General features: G+C 54.6%; 8 protein-coding genes across 8 annotated transcripts; 1 reads left to right on the top strand and 7 right to left on the bottom strand.

Moving 5' to 3' along the window:
* Window positions 1-513: 513 nt before the first annotated feature.
* Window positions 514-1,989, top strand: GMORB2_4875 (Taurine catabolism dioxygenase TauD, TfdA family; the record flags this gene model as incomplete). Its single annotated transcript, XM_035466849.1, has 3 exons — window positions 514-822; window positions 994-1,729; window positions 1,826-1,989. 3 exons carry the CDS (start codon window positions 514-516, stop codon window positions 1,987-1,989), a joined length of 1,209 nt encoding a protein of 402 aa, XP_035318008.1.
* A 2,652-nt stretch (window positions 1,990-4,641) lies between these two features.
* On the bottom strand, window positions 4,642-6,194 carry GMORB2_4876 (autophagy-related protein 17; the record flags this gene model as incomplete). Its single annotated transcript, XM_035466850.1, has 2 exons — window positions 4,642-5,550; window positions 5,622-6,194. The coding sequence occupies 2 exons, from the start codon at window positions 6,192-6,194 to the stop codon at window positions 4,642-4,644; spliced, it is 1,482 nt and encodes a 493-aa protein (XP_035318009.1).
* A 696-nt stretch (window positions 6,195-6,890) lies between these two features.
* On the bottom strand, window positions 6,891-8,155 carry GMORB2_4877 (nickel/cobalt transporter (NiCoT) family protein; the record flags this gene model as incomplete). Its single annotated transcript, XM_035466851.1, has 2 exons — window positions 6,891-7,318; window positions 7,378-8,155. The coding sequence occupies 2 exons, from the start codon at window positions 8,153-8,155 to the stop codon at window positions 6,891-6,893; spliced, it is 1,206 nt and encodes a 401-aa protein (XP_035318010.1).
* Window positions 8,156-8,705: 550 nt separating this feature from the next.
* GMORB2_4878 (Malate/lactate/ureidoglycolate dehydrogenase, LDH2 family) lies at window positions 8,706-9,788 on the bottom strand (the record flags this gene model as incomplete). Its single annotated transcript, XM_035466852.1, has 1 exon — window positions 8,706-9,788. One exon carries the CDS (start codon window positions 9,786-9,788, stop codon window positions 8,706-8,708), a length of 1,083 nt encoding a protein of 360 aa, XP_035318011.1.
* Window positions 9,789-10,663: 875 nt separating this feature from the next.
* GMORB2_4879 (uncharacterized protein) lies at window positions 10,664-11,185 on the bottom strand (the record flags this gene model as incomplete). Its single annotated transcript, XM_035466853.1, has 1 exon — window positions 10,664-11,185. One exon carries the CDS (start codon window positions 11,183-11,185, stop codon window positions 10,664-10,666), a length of 522 nt encoding a protein of 173 aa, XP_035318012.1.
* A 2,255-nt stretch (window positions 11,186-13,440) lies between these two features.
* On the bottom strand, window positions 13,441-14,500 carry GMORB2_4880 (3-oxoacyl-[acyl-carrier protein] reductase; the record flags this gene model as incomplete). Its single annotated transcript, XM_035466854.1, has 3 exons — window positions 13,441-13,677; window positions 13,849-14,099; window positions 14,206-14,500. The coding sequence occupies 3 exons, from the start codon at window positions 14,498-14,500 to the stop codon at window positions 13,441-13,443; spliced, it is 783 nt and encodes a 260-aa protein (XP_035318013.1).
* A 1,240-nt stretch (window positions 14,501-15,740) lies between these two features.
* Window positions 15,741-16,404, bottom strand: GMORB2_4881 (cell wall protein; the record flags this gene model as incomplete). Its single annotated transcript, XM_035466855.1, has 2 exons — window positions 15,741-16,000; window positions 16,101-16,404. Coding segments are annotated over 2 exons (564 nt in total), but the record flags the coding sequence as incomplete, so codon positions are not given.
* A 2,682-nt stretch (window positions 16,405-19,086) lies between these two features.
* GMORB2_4882 (MFS transporter, SIT family, siderophore-iron:H+ symporter) lies at window positions 19,087-21,015 on the bottom strand (the record flags this gene model as incomplete). The annotated part of the gene is made up of 1 exon (XM_035466856.1): window positions 19,087-21,015. One exon carries the CDS (start codon window positions 21,013-21,015, stop codon window positions 19,087-19,089), a length of 1,929 nt encoding a protein of 642 aa, XP_035318015.1.
* Between the last annotated feature and the right edge of the window lie 688 nt (window positions 21,016-21,703).

Genomic DNA, 21,703 nt, shown 5'->3' on the forward strand with positions numbered 1-21,703 from the left:
GCACTTCCAAGTCCCAACCAGGGCTCGTACTAATACCGAGTACTACTAGCAAAATAGCGGACGATGTCGACATTTTCATGTTGGATTAGGAAGTTTTTACCAACTCCACACCCCACCCCGTTTTTCCCCACACCCTTTACAAGAAGGACAGTCCAAGAAGAGATGTTCTTGGAAGGGCTGTCGTCCTAGGAGGGGTGGTTTTTTATCTTGTATTCCTTCTCTCCAATCGTGAGTTAATCGGTTAGATAATCACTCGTACGAGTACGGTACGGAGCACTATCAAGTATTGATTATCTCCAGACTATATAATACCCCTCAATACCCAGATCAGATAACCGATCTCCTCTGCACTCTTTTCGACTTGACTTGAACGAGAGCCATACTAGAAGTGTACACTATCACTTACACACTCTCCTCTCACTTCTACACACCTGTACACTTGACACTCTTACGAGTAGTACAACAGATTTTCATACCTCTCCGCCCTCACGAGGATACACCCAATTAATCAACATGGCCCCCGGTGCTCTTCTGGAGCAGCCCCAGGCGGCTACCTTCCCGTCCAAGAACCTGGATGCGCCCCGATCCATCTTCCCGGACGGCATCCGCACATCTGGCCAGCACCCGCCGCTGTACGATGCCCTCCGACCGTACGAGGATTTCCCCAAGGTGATTGAGGGGGAGACGGTGTGGTCAAAGGAGGATTTCGAGAAGGACCCGTCCCTCTGGACGCACAGGTTCACAGAGGAGGAGGTGACCGAGCTGGGACTTGCAGCCGATCGGTTCCTGGCCAGCGGACGTCCCCTTACTGGTATCTCCAAGGTATGTTTTCTTTTCTCATATAGATCTCTCCATTCTCTCTCGTTCTTCTTCAAGATAGGAAAAAAAGGGATGAAGGGAGAAAGAAGGAAGATGGAGAAAAATGTTCCCTTTTTTTTTTTATCGCGACTCCTTGCCCTCCCCCGTACCACTCTCACTCACACCTGATTACAGGAAAACTTCCAGCTCGACAAGCTAGGCAAGGTGCTCACGGAGCTGCGGGAGACCATCATCAACGGCCGAGGCTTCATCCTCTTCAAGGGCTTCCCCACGGACGAATGGGGCGTCCAAAAGTCGGCGGTGGGCTACATGGGACTGGGGACGTACCTGGGTTACTTCCTCTCCCAGAACGGCCGGGGCCACGTCCTCGGTCACGTCAAGGACGTGGGTGACGACGCGACGCAGATCCACAAGGTGCGCATCTACCGCACAACGGCGCGGCAGTTCTTCCACAGCGACGACGGCGACATCGTCGGGCTGCTGTGCCTCCACCGCGCGCAGGAGGGCGGCGAGAGCGACATCGTCAGCAGCCACAGCGTCTGGAACGCCCTGCAGCGCGAGAACCCCGACGTCGCCCGCACCCTGACCGAGCCCATCTGGTACTTTGACCGCAAGGGAGAGGTCTCCGAGGGTCAGGAGGAGTACACCCGCCAGCCCATCATGTACCTCGAGAACAAGCCGGCCGACCAGAACCCCCGCGTCTACTGCAAGTGGGACCCTTACTATGTCAAGAGCCTCACTCGCTTCTCCGACAAGGGCATCATCCCCCCCCTCAGCGAGAGGCAGCTGCACGCCCTCGACACCCTCGAGATGACCTGCCGCAGGCTGGCCCTGCACATGATCCTCGAGGTCGGCGATATCCAGTTCCTCACAAACAACCACCTGCTCCACTCGAGGACGGAATACAAGGGTATGTTTCTCAAAACCTCAAAATTCACCTATATAAAAACCCGACCAAACCCCTCCCACAATCATACAGTATTCTGACAAAACGACGAAACAACAGACTACGCTCCTCCCGCTCCCCGTCGTCATCTCCTGCGTCTGTGGCTGGCTACACCCGAGGATGAAGGCGGTTGGGCCCTCCCTATGCCTGATAGCAAGGAGACGAAGAGGGGTGGTATTCAGGTGAATAACAACCCTCCTGTGGCACCACTGGATGCGGAATAAGCCATCCTTGTTTATTTTTCTCTTGAGAAGGAAAAAGAAAGAATGAAGAAGGAAAAACCTCCCATAGTATTATTCCGTGAATAATGAATACCAACTTTTGTACATACGCACATACAACACACACTGGCGCATATCATCACACACTGCGGGGTTGCAGCCAATCGGCCTCGCTTCAGATGACGAAAAGGCACGATGGCGTGCTAAATTCACATTACGACTTACAAGATACAAGAGGTAAACGCCCATTTTTTCCTGTTGGACCTTGGAAGAAGAAGTCTGAATCATTTCTCGATTTGTTTTCCTACCCAAGCATCATTCATCCCTAGCTCCGAGGCACGCATGCAGGTGATGCTGATTCACACAAGAGTTCCAAAAGACTGTATCAAGGACATGATCGATGCCATGCGAGATGTGGATCCCGGCCCCGGCAGAACTATCTGCCGGGCACACACCACATGTTTTATCCTTATTATTTGCTCTACGTAATGAAGATAGCTTCGAGGAAACAAGCAAGTTACAGATCACAATAAGAAGGCACCTTTGCACTCGTACTAGCCGGTACGGTGGTGCAACGCCTATATGCGATGCCGCGAGCGAAAAGCACAGAGATGCTGTCAGCATGTATACATCTGACATCCTGAGTTTTCCCCACATTCGTAGCTAGAGATCATCATCAACATCATCACTTCTGTTGCCTCGTTCTGACTGCATTCTGCCGAATTCCCACAGTTCCACAAGAGACGCCATACCGTGAGCCGTTTCCAGGCATCCGGCTACGATAGATGAGGAGAACATAACGCACGTCTCCGGATAGCCTTGGCCTTGGCCTTACTCGAGCCCACCTGGCAGGAATCGTAGAATTGCTACCATGTCGCGTCTGATGATCCGGCGATAGCGCACTCTGCCCACCCAAGAGTAGATGAAACTGAGGTGGGGGGTTGGGGGGGTTGGGGGGGTTGAACTGCTGTCTCAACATCTAAAGATTGCTTCTGCTGTGGCCTCTGCTATGGCTGTTGTTGTGGCTGCAGACTTCCCCAAGCTCGCTTATTCGGGGTGCCGTTGTCGTCGTTGCTATTGACTGCTGTTGCGTCGGGAGCAGTTACGTTTCCTGGCACAAGGTATATGAGAGGATTCGTCCCGGAATGCGCAATACGGGTCTTCTCAGAGAACTCTGCCCGGCTGGAATTAAGGCTGGGCATCGACTGCCTGACTGCTGCTGATGTTGCGGCTCCTGCTGTGTCCGGGGCTGGGCTCACCACTATGCCGTATGCTGAGTCCCTTTGTAGTTTCTCCATCGTCACCGAGCTGATTATAGCCGACGGACTTCTTGTCATCATTGTCTCAAAATTGTCGCGGAGGGTCCTAGCGAAGTCACTCTTGGCGTCTGCTTTGGTGAAAGGAAGTATGTCCCTTCTTTGTTGATTGGCCATACATGTTTTTGAGCATTTTCGGCAGGTCTCAGCATGAAATGCTACTCCTGTCGAGTGGCGGGCATCCCCTGTGTACCGCTTTGCCGGTCCTGACCGGTGTATATCATCGGCAGGGATCTGGTCCACTGGTGCCTCGCGTCCCTGATCTCAACATCGTGAACCCTGTCGCGGAGGGACGCTGCATGGCCAGGCGGCCGGCACGACGGGGACGGGAGCGGAAGTGGTGGAGCTCTCATCGGCCTTGACGTCCCTGAGGATGCGAGTCTGCAAAGGACCGACATCGTCCTTCCCCCATATTAGCAACCCGTTAGCGGTCGGTTGACAATGACACACCTTCTTTCTCGGACGCTTGGTGCAGGGCGCGACATCAACGAGTCACGCAGAGGGGAGTGGACCCTACAATTCAGCAGACGTTGGGTCCAAGGAACAGGGGACATGAGGACGTTTGAGATCACCACGCCGTGAAACGAGATGTACCTCAAGCGCAAACGGCAGAATGTCCACGTCGGCAGTGGCAGGGCGTGGAAGACGGACCGCTGTACGTTTATTCGGTGATGTATGGTCTGTTTGGAAGACTGCACTTAGGGGAAGACCAACCCTCTAAGAAGATACGCGGACATCTGAGAGCGATAGGGCCGGAGGAGGAGGGGGTTGCGTAGAGGAAAAGATTTGAAAGAGAAGAGACCCGAGAATGGTGGGTGGTATTTATATCCCGAAATTCACGGTTGTGCGAAATGCGCAGCTGTTCACCAGCCGTCCGCCAGCTGTGCCTTCGATGAGGAGGGATCGCACGCAGTGGCTTCCATGACTTTCCCTCCTCGACCATTCACGCTCCCCGATCATATTGTTGCCTGGATAATGAGGGCCGTCATGACGACACGCCAGGGTGTTCATCATCATTGCCTGCATGTTGGATGCAAGCGTCTTCAATATCAGTACATCGTTCTCAATGTAGCATTCACTACTAGCACAAACACCTATCCTGTCCATAGTATTGTTCCCTTGACCATTTACTCCCAAACGATAACCGTCCATACCAAGAATACAAGAGTTGTAAAGGAAAGAGGTAAAAGCAAAAGATGCGCCTTTGCCGCCCAGGAAATATCAGTAACTTGCTAAACTACGGAATCACAACCGAAAAGGACAGACCAGAAGCGACCAGGAAATACGACAGAGGATGATCCAGGCATGGTAAGATACCAATATTTCAAGAAGAGAAGCATCACCTCTCTTGGCCACTGTCGACATCCTCCACAACGACCCTGTACCGCCTCGCAGGACCCTGCATGTCCCCCCACAGATCCGTGGGGAGATACTCACCGACATCGTTGCGGAAGGCCTCGCGGGCCTCCCTGTCGGCACGCAGCATCTTGTCCACGCTCTCCTGGGCCTTGCGCCAGGTCGCCGCGACGCGGTCCTCGACGCCCCTGCGCCGCTCCACCTCGAGAATGAGGCTGTCGTAGGCCCTGGCGTAGCGCTCGTAGAACTCGCCCAGCTCGGCCATCTGGTGCAGCTTGGCGTGGACGGCGTCCTTCTCCAGGTCCCACCGCTGACGGAAGTCGTCGCCCGCAGCCACATAGGTGGGGAGACGGTCGCCAATCTCCCCCATGGCCGCGCAGGCATCCAGGGCCGAGGCGTAGGCTGCGCGGGCCCGGCCCACCTGGGAGTGCAGGACGTCGGATTCCTGCTCTATGGCTGATAGGCGATCTGCCATCTCCTGCACCACGTCACCCACCTCGGCGGCGTCCTGGACCACCACCTTGAGCATCTCGGCGCGGTCGGCGGCCGTCTTGGGCTCCAGGTCTGACAGGTTGGACTCCTGCTCCGCGATGACGCCCGAGATGGATACGTCGCCGTCTTGCTGCGTCGACTCGGCCACCTTACGTCGCGCTACCGCTGCTGCGCCTTCTGTCGTTCGTATCGCTGTGACGCACATGTCGAAGTGTATTGTCAGGGACGCCAACAGCTGCGCCATGTTCGATGAGTGGTCGATCACTGTTTCTAGTCGGTCCGTCATGGTCGCTTCGTCGTCGTCCTGAGTCAGGGTCGGTGCGTCGGCAAGCATCTTTTTCAGGTTTCGGATGTCCGTGTCGAATCGCAGCAGGTCACCATCAAACGACTGCTGGATGCCCTGGTCGCGCAAACCGGACGTTAGAATAATAAGAAAATTTCTTTCCCCAAGGGAGAGGGGGGATGACAAACCTGCAGCTCCTCGATACTCTTCTTCATCGCCTCCCGTAGCCCATGCACGCTCTCCTCGTCCACAAAATCAATCAGACTCTTCTGTCCCTCCTCGTCCTCCGGCCTCAGGCCCCTCTGCACCTTTGTCCCCCTCAGCATCGCCATGGTCCGCTCCAGAGAGCCGTCCGACTCGTCCATGGCCCGCACGAGCTTCTTAAAGTCGCGCTTGCCCCAGTCGTACGTGGCCTGCAGCTCATCGCGCAGCCGCATCAGTATGGTCGCCTGGTCAATGACCGAGTAGTGGATAAATGTCGTCTGAGCCGACAAGACGCACGCTTCCTCGTGCCATGTGCGCGCCTGGTTGGCGATCTCGTTGGCTCGCAACACGTGCGTCATCGATGACAGGGACCGCTTCGCAGCCAGGAGGTGGTTGACCAGCGTGTCGATGGATATGGACGGCGCATCTTCCAAGCTGGACACGGACCGGGGAGACGTGGAACGTGAGGGCGCATCCCTAGATGGCTTTATCGATGCTGACGACGATGCCGCGCTACGGCGGCCGCGGCCGATGGACGGGCCCGGCGAGGCTGCCATTGTCTAGTGCTCGGCCTGATAGATGGGAGGAATGAGGTACGCTTAGGGGATGCAAACAGTCGCTTTTTTTTTTGTTCACGGTGAAGTTGAAAGAATACTCAGTTTGAGGGGAGCCTCTCGGTAGATCTCTCCTCCTCTACCATACTGGGGAAAGGGATAGCATGAGTAAAGAGATGATGCTGACGAGGATGATGGTAAGAGTTAAAGTGGTTGATGGTGTGACTGAACTCGGAAAGGGTGACGACACTGATAAGCTTGGCGATAAGAAGTGCATTTTCCCCGACGCGAGCGATGACCCATCGCATTCAATGTAAACAAAAGCTACTGTCGGGAAACAGAAGGAGGAATTGGTTCATCATAGATATTTGTACGGATTCTTCATCATGTTGCATCCATTTTCTAACGTGAGCACAGCTGCTTGTAGCCTTTACGATCCTGACCTGGTAGTAATATCTCGGTAGGAACCCTCAGAGCGTGCTCCACCAACAGGTTCATCTCCCCCATGCACATGCAGACAGCCGTTCAGCTCGTCTCAAGCAGCCGAGCTCTCGACCAAAGTCCACCAAAAGCTTTCGGCGTACGGGGGACACCAGAACTTGGCGTAGCCTTTTCCCTCCCTCTTTCGCCCGGACCGTGAAGAAGACGGCGGATGTTTGTGTGTTTCACGGCCAACGCAAAACTGGCCAGTTCAATCGTTCACTGCCCTCCCTCAAGCAGCGGCGTTCTCTCTCGCGGGCTCGGCCGGAGATGATCAGCAATCCCAGCCTCGCGGGAGACTTCTGCACGGGCAGCGTCCCTGCGGTCGAGGTAGCGTCTCCACGGCCTGTAGGCTAGCACGGAGCCGATGCCGACGAGGAGGAAGAGGCCGCAGATGGAGCCACCAATAATGTCAAACTTGTCGCCGATGGCACCCACGCCATCCCAGAAGCGGCCCTTGGGGTCGGCGGCATTCTGGATGAGAGAAAGGACCTGGATGATTCCGATAAAGGCCGAAACAGTCACGGTGATGCCGGTGAGAACAATGGAGTAGTATAGGATGGCCACGGGGTCGCGGGAAAACACCTTGGACGTGTAGAGAGACAGCATGAGACCGCCGTCGGTCGTGTCCACGAGACACATGCCAGCTGGCGATACGTTAGTCAGCATGTTGGCGGCAGGTCAAATCTCCAACGCGGTAGCTCACCGGTGAAAAGCACGGGGAAGATGAGGATAAGCCAGAGATTGGTCCCCTTGGCAGCCTGGATGCTCGAAATACCCAGGATGGCAATCTCCGAAGATGTGTCAAAACCCAGGCCAAAGACAAATCCAAGCGGATACAGCTTCCATGGGCGATCGACAGCCTTGAACAGGCGTCCGAAAACTTTCGTCAGAACACCGCCGCCCTCGACAGAGAACTGGTCGCCCGCAGCGCGCTGGGCGGCACCATCGTCGTCACCGTCGAGGTGCCCAAACTCTCTGTCCTGCTCATTTGACGACGAAGCCAGCACCTTCCGCAGACGTCTGATCAGGCGGTACAGGACCCAGGCATTCCCGATACTCAGAGCGATCAGGAACACGGCGCTGACGGCCGTGCCGATGATGTTGCCGACGCGAGAGAAGCCGTCGAAGCGATCACGCAGAGCACCGCTGGTGGCAGCGACGACGATGCAGGTGATGATGACGACGGTGCTGTGACCCAGGGAGAAGAAGGTCCCCACCGACGCGGGACGCTGGCCCGAAGCGATCAGACGGCGCGTCGTCAAGTCGATGGCGGCAATGTGGTCGGCGTCAAGGCCATGACGAAGACCCAGAGTGTACGAAAGGGCTGCAGGCGCCGCAAGGACAGGGTGCGTTACCATGACGGGCGTGGCCACAGCAAGCCAGATGAGGGCGTTGATGGCGATGAGGCTGCCGATGAGAACTCGCACGTTCTTTGGCAGATGTTGCAGGCTCGACGGCCAGGGAAAAGTGAAGGTGCCCATGATGGTGGTGATGGTGAGGTAGCAGCTCTTTTCTTGTCGAGGATTATTGTTACCGAGTCGATCGTCCACCGTCGCTCCTTCTTTCCAAAGGGCGGGAGTGGGATTCTGAGGAGTTCAAGATGAGTACGAATCAACCTGATGGATTGAACCGCGGAGCAGTTTGCATTTGAAAAGTTTCTCTGAGCCCTTTTCTCATTCTCGACGCCTCTTCTCTTCTTCTCCAACTTTCAACCCCACCATCTAATGCTTTGCGGGCTGCGGGTCATCGCCGACGGCGCCCGCCGGCCACACAACGGATTTACCCTACGCGGGTCTCGTCGAATTGACAGGCACCAAATGTAGCATTTATGGATGTATGGATCGTACTCTCGCATACAAGAAGCTGGCTTTTTTAGGATCTACATCTACTGAAAATGGGCTTGTCACGTATTCATCATGGTACGTTTCCGAGCTCAAGAGACATTGTATGACTGTCTACATCGTGGCAAGCGCTTTTCCAAAATGTGTAAGACTTGAATATCGTCTTTTTCTTTTTTTTTTTTTTTTTTTTTTAATAATCTCCATCTTCCATAATCGCCAACGGCTTCACAGACACCCTGCGCGCCTCCTCATTCAGCGCATCAATCTCGGCCTGTACCAACGGAATCCCTGTCTGTTCCCTCTCTTTCTGCGCCAACTGTTCAATCTCCCCAGGAAAGTATATCCTCTCGACGCCCTCCATCCTTTCACACCCGACAACCCTCTCATAAAGGTACTTCATCCTTGCCCGGAAATCATCAAGGCTCATGAACAGATCCGGTTTGACGGCCACGATGAAGTGACCTACATCAGCCGGTTTCGACGGGTCATACGGATTCGTGACATGTCCCGCAAAGGCCGAGCCCGAGAGCACGCCGGAGAAGACGTCCATCATGATAGACAGGGCCGACCCCTTCGGCCCGCCCATAGGCAGCATGACGCCCCCTAGCGCTGCCTCCGGGTCATTGGTGCGCTTCCCATCCGCGTCGAGAGCCCAGTCGGCGGGTATCTTCTCCCCGCGCCTCTTGGCCTTGTAGATCTTGCCCCTGGCCGCCACTGACGGCGCCATGTCGAGGATGAAGTCGGTGTCCGGGGTGCCGCCGGGCGCGCCGCACGCAATGGGCGACACGCCCATGAGCTTTGTGCGGCCTCCCCACGCGGGCAGCGCTGGGCTCGAATTGGTGAAGACGAGAGACATCATGCCCGCCTCCAGGGCCTGCTGCACCACCCACGCGCTCATGCCGAAATGGTTCGAGTGCTTGACAGACGCCATGCCGATGCCGAAGATGCGCGCGCTCTCGATTGCCGCCGTCATGGCCCGGTGCGCTGCCACGAAGCCGAAGCCGTTGGCGCCGTCTACCTGGGCTACCGCGGGGGTCACCTGCTCCACTGTCGGGTTTGCCGTCGCGTCGAGGACGCCCTGCCGGATCCGCTCCATGTAGGACGGGACGCGGTTCATGCCGTGCGTGTCGACGCCGCGAAGGTCGGCGGCTACCAGACACTGGGAGACGATGTCGGCGTTGGGTGCCGGGACACCGTTCCCCTTGAGGATGTCCGACACGAGTCGTCTGGCCTCTGTCGCAGCGACATGGAAACGGATGTTCTCATCGGCCATATTTTTTTTTCCGTGATGGTGACGGTCGTTGTCTGTTGGTCCTCTTCTTTTCTACTGTATTCAGTTTGGAACAACACGACCGTGGAATGCTAGGCGAGAGTGCAAGTAATCGATGACAACAATGAATCCTCCAGATAGACAGTCTCCTATTTATACGGACGGGCTGGACCCTCAACAGTTCAAGAGTCATCATACGCATCCGATCTTTGTCCCGAGTTCCCAAGCTCATGTGGGGCACACATTTTGGCCGTCGGCAGACCAACTTCCCCGCTTGTAGACCGGCACACCACTCCGTATATGAGGATCTCTGTGGTCCTCGGATTATATCTAATTGGTTGTGAACTCTCCGTTGATTTCGCTATTCGCCAAGCCTCGACCGCATTTACAATCATCGATGCATCGGCTCGATATATGATCCTCTCCATGCAATGACATCCTCCCGCTGTCCCCGATATCTACATATCCATCCTGGAAAAGAGAGAGAGAGAGAGAGAGAGAGAGAGAGAGGCCAAAGTACACGAGAAGTGACAGGGAAGTGATAAAAGGAATGATCTATCGATATTGGGGTGGTGTCTCTCAACGTTGTCAATTCAGAGTATATGGTTGATAGAAGTTGATGGAAGGGAGGTGGGGGCGGCTCGTCGGATCCGAATTCCATCATTGGGGAAGGAGCTTTGTCCGAGAGAAGGAGAAGGGTGTATATCGGATCCGAATGTAGGGGTTTCTTGAATATCTTGAATATTGGTAACATCCTTTTCACTCACTCACTCACTCTCTCTCTCTCCTTTTTTTTTTCAGTTTTTTTTTTCAGTTTTTTTCTTCTTCAGTTTCTAGCAATAAAAGTAAAAGATACAAGGATAATTGTTGACTCGTATTCACTTGGTTCGATTAGGAAGATTGACATATTTCGTGTGCTGCCCCAGAACAACGAGCTTCCTCTCGCCATCCTTGGCAATCTTGCTCAGCCTGGCCGTGGTGAAGGCCAGATTCCCGCCCACCCTCTCGGCCGTGGCCACGATCTCGAGCTCGTCCCCGACGGCCGCCGTGGACAGGTAACTGATGTGCATGTCGACGCTGGCGCCCGTGACGCTGCGCAGGTCCCAGGCGGCAATGGAGAGCCCGGTGGTGAAGTCGATGATGGCGGCCGACACGGCGCCGTGGAGGCCGCCGCGGCTGTTGACGTGCGCGGGCGTCAGGGTCAGGTGCGTCGTCACCACACCCGGAGTGACGGAGACGAGCGAGGCCGTTGATACGAGCATGTTGTAGATGGGGCTGTTGGCCGTGAGGCGAGCCATGAGGCTCTCGATGTGGGACATGCGCTGCTCTGCGGTGAGCTCCTCGGCCTGGTCTGGCTGACTGCCAGCGGCGTTACCCTCTTGTCCTTCTTGGGCAGACATGGTAAAATGAATGATTCTGCTGGTATAGAGAGGGAGAGAGGGAGAGAAAGAGGCGGAAATGTGCTTTTTTTTTTTTTTTTTTTTTTTTTTTGGTTTTTGATCTACATTCAGACTCAACTCAGTGTGAATACTCAGAAGGAACAGGTGGAAATGTGCATGATTTAGCCCCCCTTTTTTTATAGTACGGAAAGTGCCATCCCAACAGCTTCCTTTATTCGATCAAACAGCTGAATGTCACGACCGGTCTGACGTGCGGCCTGAATATGCGGCCTAGATCACGTGCTAAGAGAGAGACCCCGCCTTTTATTTCTTACCTTCTCTCCTAAAGACCATTTCTCTATACTATAAGAGGATCACGGTGATCCCCCGCGTGGCTGGGCTCACTTACGATCCCTAGAGATGATCACGACGCTCTATACTGAGACTCATTATAATCGTCAGAACCACTACTAGTATCTAGTCACCCTGATTCTTTAGCTGAGACACTCTTTCTACCTTAGCTAGGGAATTTTTCAGCTACATCGTGTGCCAGGATCCTGCCATGAAATTGAGCGCTGCGTCGCACGTTCCGTTTATGGATCAGTCTCTCATCGCTGCAGGGAACCTAAGTGCTCTAGACAGGTCGAGTACATTCAACTTGAAAGGAAGCGTACCTTCCAAGACAACAACTGACCAGACCAGGGAATTCAGGTGTCTTTGCAGCATACGCGAAGCCATCAAGCTTGGGCTGGCCGATATACACCAATCGATGGCCTTCCCAGAGTCATCGAACAAGTTCTTTTCCCCAAGAGAATGAGCATCGAAATGTGCTTCGAACGCGTCCGGCAATTGCCATGCTGCTGAGTTTTGAGCGGGAATTGGGCGGAGGGGATATTGGCTAAGAGTGGCCTCACTTCAGCAATACTGCAACGGCTCTTGATTGAGGTATCGTGACAGGAGACCGTTATTTGCCGGCGGGAAACCCGCCGATTCTCCTGCCCATCCGACCTCTCGACCGGGTCTGAGCGACCGGGTCTGAGACACGCACTCGCTCCCTCGGGGCAAGATCCAGCCCTCCGCACCACGTCTTGCTAACCAAGCTGCCAGTGCGTGGCCTCGACGGCTCGCCATGGGACTCCCAGCTCCTCCGCCGCCTCGGCCCACATGTCACCCTTGTGTCTGCCGAAATATGAGCATCGTCATCATTCTGTACAGGCGATGCGGAATGGGCTCGCCTCTCGTGGGAGCTGTGTCAGTCTGTCCTCTTCATCCTCGCTCCACTGGCTTTTCCTCTCGAAATAGTTCTGGTAGCGAGGTCGACAACTCGTGGCACCTCGCCCAGAGGGCCTCTTTAAGATATCCTCCCACTTCACCCCACCTGCTCAGAGCTGGATGATGCGGGCGTCTTCCTCCTCCGACCATCTGCTCCTGGTGGGTTGAAGACATTGAATGAATGTCTTGTATCTGTGATCTCAACTATGCCCTCCTGATCTGGCTCCTCAAGATGGAAATAGGGTGAAACCAAAGTTCTTGCGTGTGCGCAGAAAAGTAGGACTCGCCTGACTCACCCCAGGACGCATTCCGAGTCGTCTTCAGCCTCAAGGATTAGACAAGTCACCCTTGACCTCCAGAGGCAAAACTGTCCACAGCCATGGAGCCAAAAAACGGCCAAGGATCAGACGCAAAAGTCGCCCGACCTAAGCTCTATTATGAGCTGTCCTATATACTCTACCACGAGGCCCTTCACGTAGATGAGTAATCAACCGGAATAGGCTGTTCCGGCCAGATCAGGGGTGCCCTCATAGAAGAACCACTCCTGCAAGGCTCATTCAGCTGTTTGATCCGACATTTCTACGCTTACCCGATGCTTACCATGCATCGCCACGATTGGCCACGCCCTCTTCCTCTCTCTTTTATTCTGCTTGGTATATGCCATGTTTGGAATCTATTCACAGAAGGATGTGTGACTCGGTTCCTGTAGAGATCTGTCATCACGGAAGCACCGGATCCGTAAAAGGCGATACGACCAAGCGTCAGATTCGTCGCCATGTTATGAGAGACATTGGCTTCTCATGCCTGTGGGCGAGATCGTACGCAATGTCTTTGTCGCTTCCGAACATGCCAGAGGCCGATACGGACGATGAAATGAAATAGCTACGGCAAGATATAGAAACGCTCTTGGATGGCTGATCGATTGTGGTATGTACTGATGATCGATTGCCCATGATGGGATTACATCGATGTATGTGTCTGCAATGTGTCACGGGGAGAGTTTCCTATCGTGAAACGCCCCCGTTGACGCCGACATTCTGCCCCGTGATCCACCTCGACTTCTCATTGACCAGGAGGAGCACAGAATCGCCGATATCCTCAATCGTTCCGGCGCGCTTCTCGATTCGGGTCAAGGAAATCTCGGTAGCCGACATCTGCTCCGCCGTACCCTCGGGATAGATGTCGGTAAATACAGGACCGGGTGCGACGGAGTTGACGGTGATTCCCTTGCTCACACCGAGCTGAAACACGGAGAGTTAGCTGATTCTTTGGCTCATGTTCTTCGTTTCTCTGTTTCGTGTATTATTTTCACCCATTCATCCTCCTCTTTTCTTTTTTTTGTCCTAAGCAAGAGGAGAATGAGAGAGGAAGACAGCAGGGAATAACGAAAGGGGGGGGGAGCAATGACGTACCTCTTCAGCCCAAGTCCATGTCAGATTTTCCAAAGCCGCCTTGGACGCAGCATATATGGAAATGGCAGGGTTACCCCTGACGGCGGCAGTAGAACTGACGTTGATGATGCGTCCGCCTCGGGGCATATGGGGCGTGACGCTGTTGACCATGTAGAAGGGGCCGAGGACGTTGACGCTCATCATCCTGGCCAGTTCCTCCGGGTTCGGCTCCTGGGTGATGGGGGTGAGGAAGCCGACACCAGCATTGTTGACTATTCGGTCTTATGTCTCAGTTCTTGCTTCCTTCTACCTCCCACCTATTGCCTCTGATTGACAGAGTCAAAAAAAAAAAAAAGGGAGAAGAGGGCAGAAACGTACCGAGAATGTCAATCCTATCCGTCTTGAAGCCCTCGAGAGTCTTGGCGACGAGGAGCCGGGCTCCGTCGAGCGTATCAACGGCGGCCTGCACGACAATGGCCTGCCCGCCGGCCTGGCGGAGCATGTCGCACACCTTGGCGGCGCGGTCCGCTACAGAGTCGGAAACGTAGTGTACCACGACGGAGGCTCCGTTGCGGGCGAGGGCGAGGGCGACGCCGGCGCCGATGCCGTTCTCGCGACCCGAGCCGGTCACGATGGCAACTTTGCCCTCGAGGCTGAGCGTGTCGACAGGCATTTCTCGATGTCAATGTTTCTCGTAAATCGAACGAAACGGAGACGGGACAGATAGAGGGGAGATGTCAATATCGGAGGGAGGGGAGGATTGCTCGAGCCTGGGTCGAATATGTTTCTCCGTAATCCTTCTTTCGTCGGCATCTAGCCACGTATTTATACCCATTTCATCTTCACACGAAGAGCAAGAGCAAGCCTCGGAAACCCCGCTCCTTGCTAGATATCATTACTAGATAGTAGATGTTAATAATTCTTCTGCGTCCTGATGACATGACATAATCTTGATTGCTTATGCACGCCGTCTTACCTCGCCCCCCCCCCCTTCCACTTCGAATTGTCGATAACCCGGTTCTGACGATCCTTACGGGAGCAAAGGCCGAAGGCGCCAGCGTGGTCAGCTGACGCTGTGGAATCACAACGTCGACATACGACTACACCGCTCACGCCCTTGCCATCTTCCCATGTCAGAAGTGAGACGAGATCGATTCGAACAAATATAGCCAGGCATATCGGGGGAAAGGTCCGCAACTTGTACCGGCAGCAGGAAGAGACAGGAACAGGAAAACAGAAGAGCAGAAGCAAGAACAAGACAGGCGAAGACGGCGCCGTGCTCTTGAATACATGCAGGTGTGGGAGCGTCTGTCGTGTTAGAAAGCCCAAGATAGATGATTGCCTAATCAAGACAACGATGGTGCGTCATACGCCAATGGGGGGGAGGGGGGCGGGGCTGTCTCTTAAGTCTAGAGAGTCTGGACCCTGATACATTCCTCATGCAGGGCATTGCGCATGTCCCCCCTCCCCGGTTTGAGCTTGCGGGTCTCATGGAAGCTCTAGTCTCTCTTCTTCGGACCTGAGCCGCGGTAGAGAGGAAGAAGCTCTAATTGGGTAATTCAAAACGTATGTTATTGTCAAAACGTACGTTATTGTCATCATCAGTACATGCAAATACTCGAGCTCGTCCGAGGGGTCGAGTGACTCGTCTCAAACACCACGTCTCACTGACTACCTGGAGATGGAACTGTACGCGGGGCTAGAGGCACGAGAGATGGTATCTTGATCGACGCGGCAAGTCTTCAGGAGAGAAAAAAAGGTATTTTCACATTTTGATGCTTTCTAAACTAAATATAAAGGTGGCTGGTAATATGAATGGGATTATATACGGGCAGGAGGTATTAATGCGTCGCCATGTGTATGCAATATGCAGTGCGTTCCAAGTGTCGGTAGTGACCGGGTCCCTCTTACGGGCTGTACTTGCAGGGGACGGGCTTGGCAATGTCGGCGGCCAGGGCCTTGAAGCCGAGGCATTCGGTGCTTCCGCCGGGGGCGGCGACGCCGACGTCGACCCAGAGGGCGTAGGAGTTGTCGATGCTGGGGCAGGCGAGCAGGCTGGCACCGTCAAACTGGAGGTACCGGTTGCCACCGGTGCTGTTGAATGACCAGCCGGTGAGCTCGCCGCTGCGGGGAGCGGGGGTGTTGGAGGTGACGTATCCGACGTTGCCCTGGCCTGTTTCCGGGTTAGCTATACCGCTTCGTCGTCGCCGTTGCCGTTGCCGTCGTCGCCACTGTCGTGCTGGGCGGAAGAGGGGAGGGGAGAGGAGACATACCCATGCCGGAACGGTCGACGTAAACCTGCTGAGTCTCGTTGGAGAAGCCATCACCGTAGAGGAAGAGACCACCGTCCTTGATGTAGAACTCGGCGCTCGAGATGTTGCTGGCGCACTCGGCGTCCTGGGCGCGGTTGATGAACAGGTTGCCGATCGAGGCAGAGACGCTGCCGTAGTGGATGGGGCTGGCGGAGCGGAGAGCCAAGATGCCAAAGACGTCGACGGTGGCGTTGGCGGCCCTGGCGGTGGGCAGGGCGACGGCGGAGCCGGCGAGGGCGAGAGCGGCGGTGATGAAGCTGATCATGTTGGCGGTTTGGCTATGCACGTGTGTATATGTGATGGATGGTGGACGATGGATTGGGTTGGGAGGGGAGGAAGAGTGGTATTAGATATTAAGAGGAGTAGAGAGAGTGATACAGAGAAAGTGGCTGGGTTGATGAGACTGTGCGTGGAGATTCTAAGAGGAGAGAGACATTGAAGAAGTAGGAGAGGATGATTCTTAAATAAAAAAATGTCGTCGATACCCTTCAGGTCTGCCCCCGCCCCCCCTGCCCCCCTTTCACCCAACCATGACGTCGGGCATCTTCTCCTCTCTCTGCCGGTTCGGCGACCGCACGAATGATCGTCATAATCATCTGCCTTTAGCGAGTACGAGTATAGCTAAGAAAAAAAAAGAGTTTTTTTTTAATAAAAAAAACAGCACTGAGGAAAACCGACTTGTCCGTGCGCCAAGGCCCAACTAAACGCGTACCCACATAACCCACGTTGCATTGTTGTATATCCAGGTGATCCACAGAAACACTGTACAACGTCTCGACGAAGAGAATTGAAAGAAACCCCACCATCAAGAACACGAGCTTTTTGTTTGTTTTGTTTTGATTAACTAAATTTATCTTCGCCCTCGCCCCCCCCCCCCTTTTTCTCCCTTGTCTAGGCTCTTCCTCCCAAGCCTGAGTATGGCATCGACACATCGTATGGTAATAGTCGGCGTGTGAGTTGCACCGTCCAAGCCGTCTCGTGGGGTCTCAAGGGTCCAGTCTCAGCAGAGGTCGACAGAAAGAAAGTCTTGGCTCTTCCGCCGATGCCGAGGAGGGCCAATACGAGGAGGATACGCAGATACGAGGGAAGGATGATGCTTAAAAGCAATCGACACCGTGTACAGTACAGACGAAGCTTGGCAAGGCAATCTCTCGGCGTCAAGACTCAAGAGCCCATCTGTCAATTCTTGTTCTTCTTATTACCAGTGCAACCCTGTCGACCTTTCCGATTCTCCCATCCCCAAAGTTGTTCTGCTTCCATCCTGTTCTTTCGTGGGACGAATACGAGAGGAATCGCTACCCTCTCACCAACCCCCAACCACCCCCCCCCCCCTTCCCGACCCATCATCAATCTTGCTCAAACTGCTCTCTTCGGCAACGGTCTTGATTAGAGTAATCAAGCTAGTGACGATGCTCGTCCATGCTGACTCGTTTGGTTCCGCTGTTTCCCTCACAGGGGGTTGATACATGTAATAGTAATCTGCACTGCTACTGTAATCTGTAATCTGTACAGATTAATCTGTACTGTTCCCGTCTCTCCCCTTGCTGAACACCCATGTGAAGATAATATGACCGTTACCAAAACAACCTGCAACGCACCGTACCCGGAGTGTACGAGCAGACATGGCCGTTTCCCATCCCCCCACATCGGTTCCCCGTTCTCCTTCTCTTCGTCTTCCCCTGCCGTGCACCTGTATAAGACCAAATGAGGAGAAACTGATCTGTAATCTGTACAGATTAGAGATGGCGACTGACCATGATCATCTAGCTAACTAACTACCATCCCGTCACTCACAAATATGACGCGGGACGAGAACAGAGGGCTTGGCTGTGCACGTGACCTTGGAGCCTCAGGCCACATGACATTCTCCATCACTCTCGGTATCCGTCCCGCACTCCGTACAATCAAATTCATGCAAGTTTCTCTTCCCCTTACCTTGGTCAAGGATACCAACTCGCAATGCCTCTGCTGTCATGCAACTGTTGGGGATTGAACATTAATTTCTATTAATATATTATGTGGTCCTCCGTTCAACTACCGCCACTCTCGTACGAGCAAAACAGCTGGCTCCATAAAATAGCTAGACTGCCTCTCCGCCCTCCGCACGACGTAATGATGCAGCGCTAGGCCTCTAGGCTATGGCTGTGCATCAGCAGCCTGTCTCCTTTCGCTTAGGCCCTCATCGCCTCTTGCGGCATTGACGACATGCCAAGTCTCTGCCAAGCATGTCGCCTCACATCGTCCATATGCATGGCTCATCTGATGTTGTTTGCCATGCTGACTCGGCTCTGTTCTTTTTTTAGGCCTTGTACCCTTTTTTTTTTTAATTTATTTCCTTTATTTCTCATTTCGGCAATGAAGTCTTGTTTATTTCTTCAACTAATGCGACTACCACGAGATAATGCTACTGATCGTACGTCGAAACGCTCGAGTTCAGCTTTGCCTTGCCACAGCCTCGGAACACGGAACGTCAAAGTCGACATGTGTATGATGTATTCTGGATGTGCTCTTCTTTTTGCAATTGCCAATTGACTGGCTGTATATGATGCCGGCAGAGAGAAAGGAAAGAAGGAGGGGGTGAGAATGAGTCCAAAAAGGACAAGGGAAATACCAAGAACTGGCCAGGAGGTTCCGATGGGGAAAAGAAATGGAAATGCCAACTATATATATAATATATCTGGCCCTGTGGAGGGCCCATGAAGGGACAATAAGAAGAAGAAGAAGAAGAAAAGAAAAGAAAAGAAAAAGAATGGCAAGGAAAGCGGGAAAAAAAAATTTGCTCAAGGGGGGTATGGAAATGACGGGCACAGAAGACAATATATAGCATCGCTGGTCAACGGGGAAATTCAAAACCTGCTAGTATTGCTCTCACCTCACCGAAGAAAACGCTGTTCAGCCACGGCCACGCCTTTTCAGGCCAAGCTTGTCGTTTCGGCTTCATCTGGTCTCAGGGACGCATGGAACCCTCGACGTCATGGTACTCGTTCCCGACAGAGACATTAGCGTCAGCGTCGTCGTCGTCTCCGGCCTCGGCCTCGGGTTGAACTTGGTGCTCCGATAGCCTAGGGTTGCGTAGCGCTAGGGCAAACGCAACCATGGGTATGCAGACGAAGAAGCCGGCGATGCAGAGGATGCACTGCACGTGGTGGTAACTGTCGATGATGGCCGAGCGGATGTCGGTGCCGACGGGGAAGTTCTTGACCACGTCAAAGGGCGACCCGTACATGCGTTCCGCGAGCGTGTCGTCGGGCTGGAAGCTGAGGTTGTCCTTCAAGAGACCGGGCAGGGTCTGCGTCCAGATGGCGCCCGAGAGGCAGGTTCCCAGGGCGCTACCGACGTTGTAGAAGGAGAGGTAGAGACCCGTGAGGATGGCGACGTGCTCGCGCGACGCAGAGGCCTGGATGGAAGCCTGGGTCGGGTAGGCAAAGAAGCCGCCCGCGAGGCCCATGATGACCTGACCGGCGACCAAACCGGCGCGGTTGTCCGGGGTGGCACCGCCCGAGAAGCGGATGAGCAGGGCAAAGGCGCCCATGAAGATGCACGTGCCCGCCACGATGATGTACTTCAGTCTCCGGAGCCTGTAGATGACGAGGCCGATGGCAACGCCGCTGATGACGCCGAAGAAGGAGAAGAAGGACAGGATGCGCGTGGCATTCTGGATGGGGAAGTCGAATGCCACGACCAGCACCGTGTACAGGTAGTTGCCCTGCGTGTACCAGGCAAAGTTGAGCAGGCTGCGGACGGCGAGGGCGGCCCAGACGCCGCGGTCGGTCAGCAGGTGGAAGGGCACCAGAGGGAAGCGGGCGCCGCGCTTCTCCCAGAGCACGAAGGCCGGGATCAGGGCCAGCCCGACGGCGAGGGGCACGACGATGTGCGGGTCGCGCCAGTGATGCACCTTCTCGCCCGTAATGGTCAGCGGCATCAGGACGAGGGAGAAGCAGAAGACCAGAGTGACGAGGCCGACGGCGTCGAGCTGGTGATACAGCCGGGAAGCGACCTGGCCCACCGTCTGGCTGGGGTATTCGCCCTTGTAGAATCGCCCTTGGCGGCCGTGGGTCTCGCGGTACTCAAGGTAGTAGAGCGACAGGAGGAGGGGCGAGCAGGCGACGGGGAAGATGACGGCCCACATGCCCATCCCCCAGCGCCACGAGGCCACCTTGAGCACGGCCGACGTGACGTTCCCGCTGATCCACGTGTTGATGAGGAAGGGCATGGCGGGGATGTAGCTGAAGAAGACGCGGGCGCGCATCGACGAGAAGTCGGCAACCAGCACCTCGAGCAGCAGGACTACGCACGTGTAGCCGATCTGGTAGATGACGGACCCGGTGCAGAACATCTGGACAGACCCCGCGCTGACCTCGATGGCGATACCCACCGTGTACATGAGCATGGAGAAGGCCACAACCTCGAACCGCCCAAAAATGTCGGCCACCTTGGCCGCCGTCGGCTGCACGGCCACGGCTACGACGCTGCGCAGGACGTTGATGGTGGCCAGGTACGAGTGCATCGAGAAGCTGGCCGTAGCGTACGGCTGGTACGCCGACCTGACCTGAGACTCCAGTCCGTATGCATACCCCACCAGGAAGATGCTGAAGAATATGACGGACCTCTGCGTTGTCGTCAGGCTCTCCGAAATGGAAGCCATACGGGCCACACCAGAGGAGATTTTCGTCGTCGTCGCCGTTTCATAGCTGCTTCGTCGCCGTCGGGATGAGGTGGGTGACGATGGGCCGCTACCGAAAATCCCGCGATGGCGGGCACCGTCGTCGTCGCCGCCGTTGATGCGCGTTATTTCCTCCGGCCGTCTGTGTCGAGTCGTCGAGTCGTACTCTAACAAAGGGGCGTCTTCGGACGAAGAAGCCGTATGTGTCGCCATGATTAATGGCCGGGAAACATGGAAGGGACGGCTTGTATCAAACAAGCGTCGTCGTCCTATGCTCCTATTCTGGTTGGACAACTCGAATGCACAGGTAGTGATACTGTGCAGAAGCCCCTACAAGGCCATGGGTATTAAATGAACGTGTCCTGGAGGGAACACGGCGTACGGATGCCTGCTGACTGCGCGTAATAGGGGCGCTGCGCCGCACGGCTAAGCTGGTCAGGCGATCTGATAAGATGTCACAGCGTAATAATATTCTGCATGCTGCCCCGCCATTTGCGGATCTAGCCGCCCACTAAGGAAGTTGCAGCGGTCGCGCCTTCCCGTCCATGTCGGACTCGGTTAACCGACGGATAACGTCGGAAATAGACGCTTTCTAACGCGTTGTGTTACATGTTATCTAGGATAACTCTTGTCTTGGTAGGTGCAGTCCTCTATAATATTATGTGTTAGTCACTCTTCGACAGGATAGTAGCGATAGCAAGCAGGTCGTATGAGATAGTTTGGCGTTATTTGCTTCCAGTATATAAAGAGGAAAGTAATATAAAAAAATTAAATAAGAAAGAAAAGAAAGGAAGAGCGACCGCATCAAAAGTGAAGAAGAGAAAACGAAGAGAAGGAAAGAAAAGGGTAAGAAACCCGCACGGGGTGGATCCCGTCAAGCTCTTAGCGTCAAAAGTTCCCG

This window comes from Geosmithia morbida (genome assembly GCF_012550715.1).
Source record: "Geosmithia morbida isolate 1262 chromosome Unknown scaffold_26, whole genome shotgun sequence".
Lineage (NCBI taxonomy): Eukaryota > Fungi > Ascomycota > Sordariomycetes > Hypocreales > Bionectriaceae > Geosmithia > Geosmithia morbida.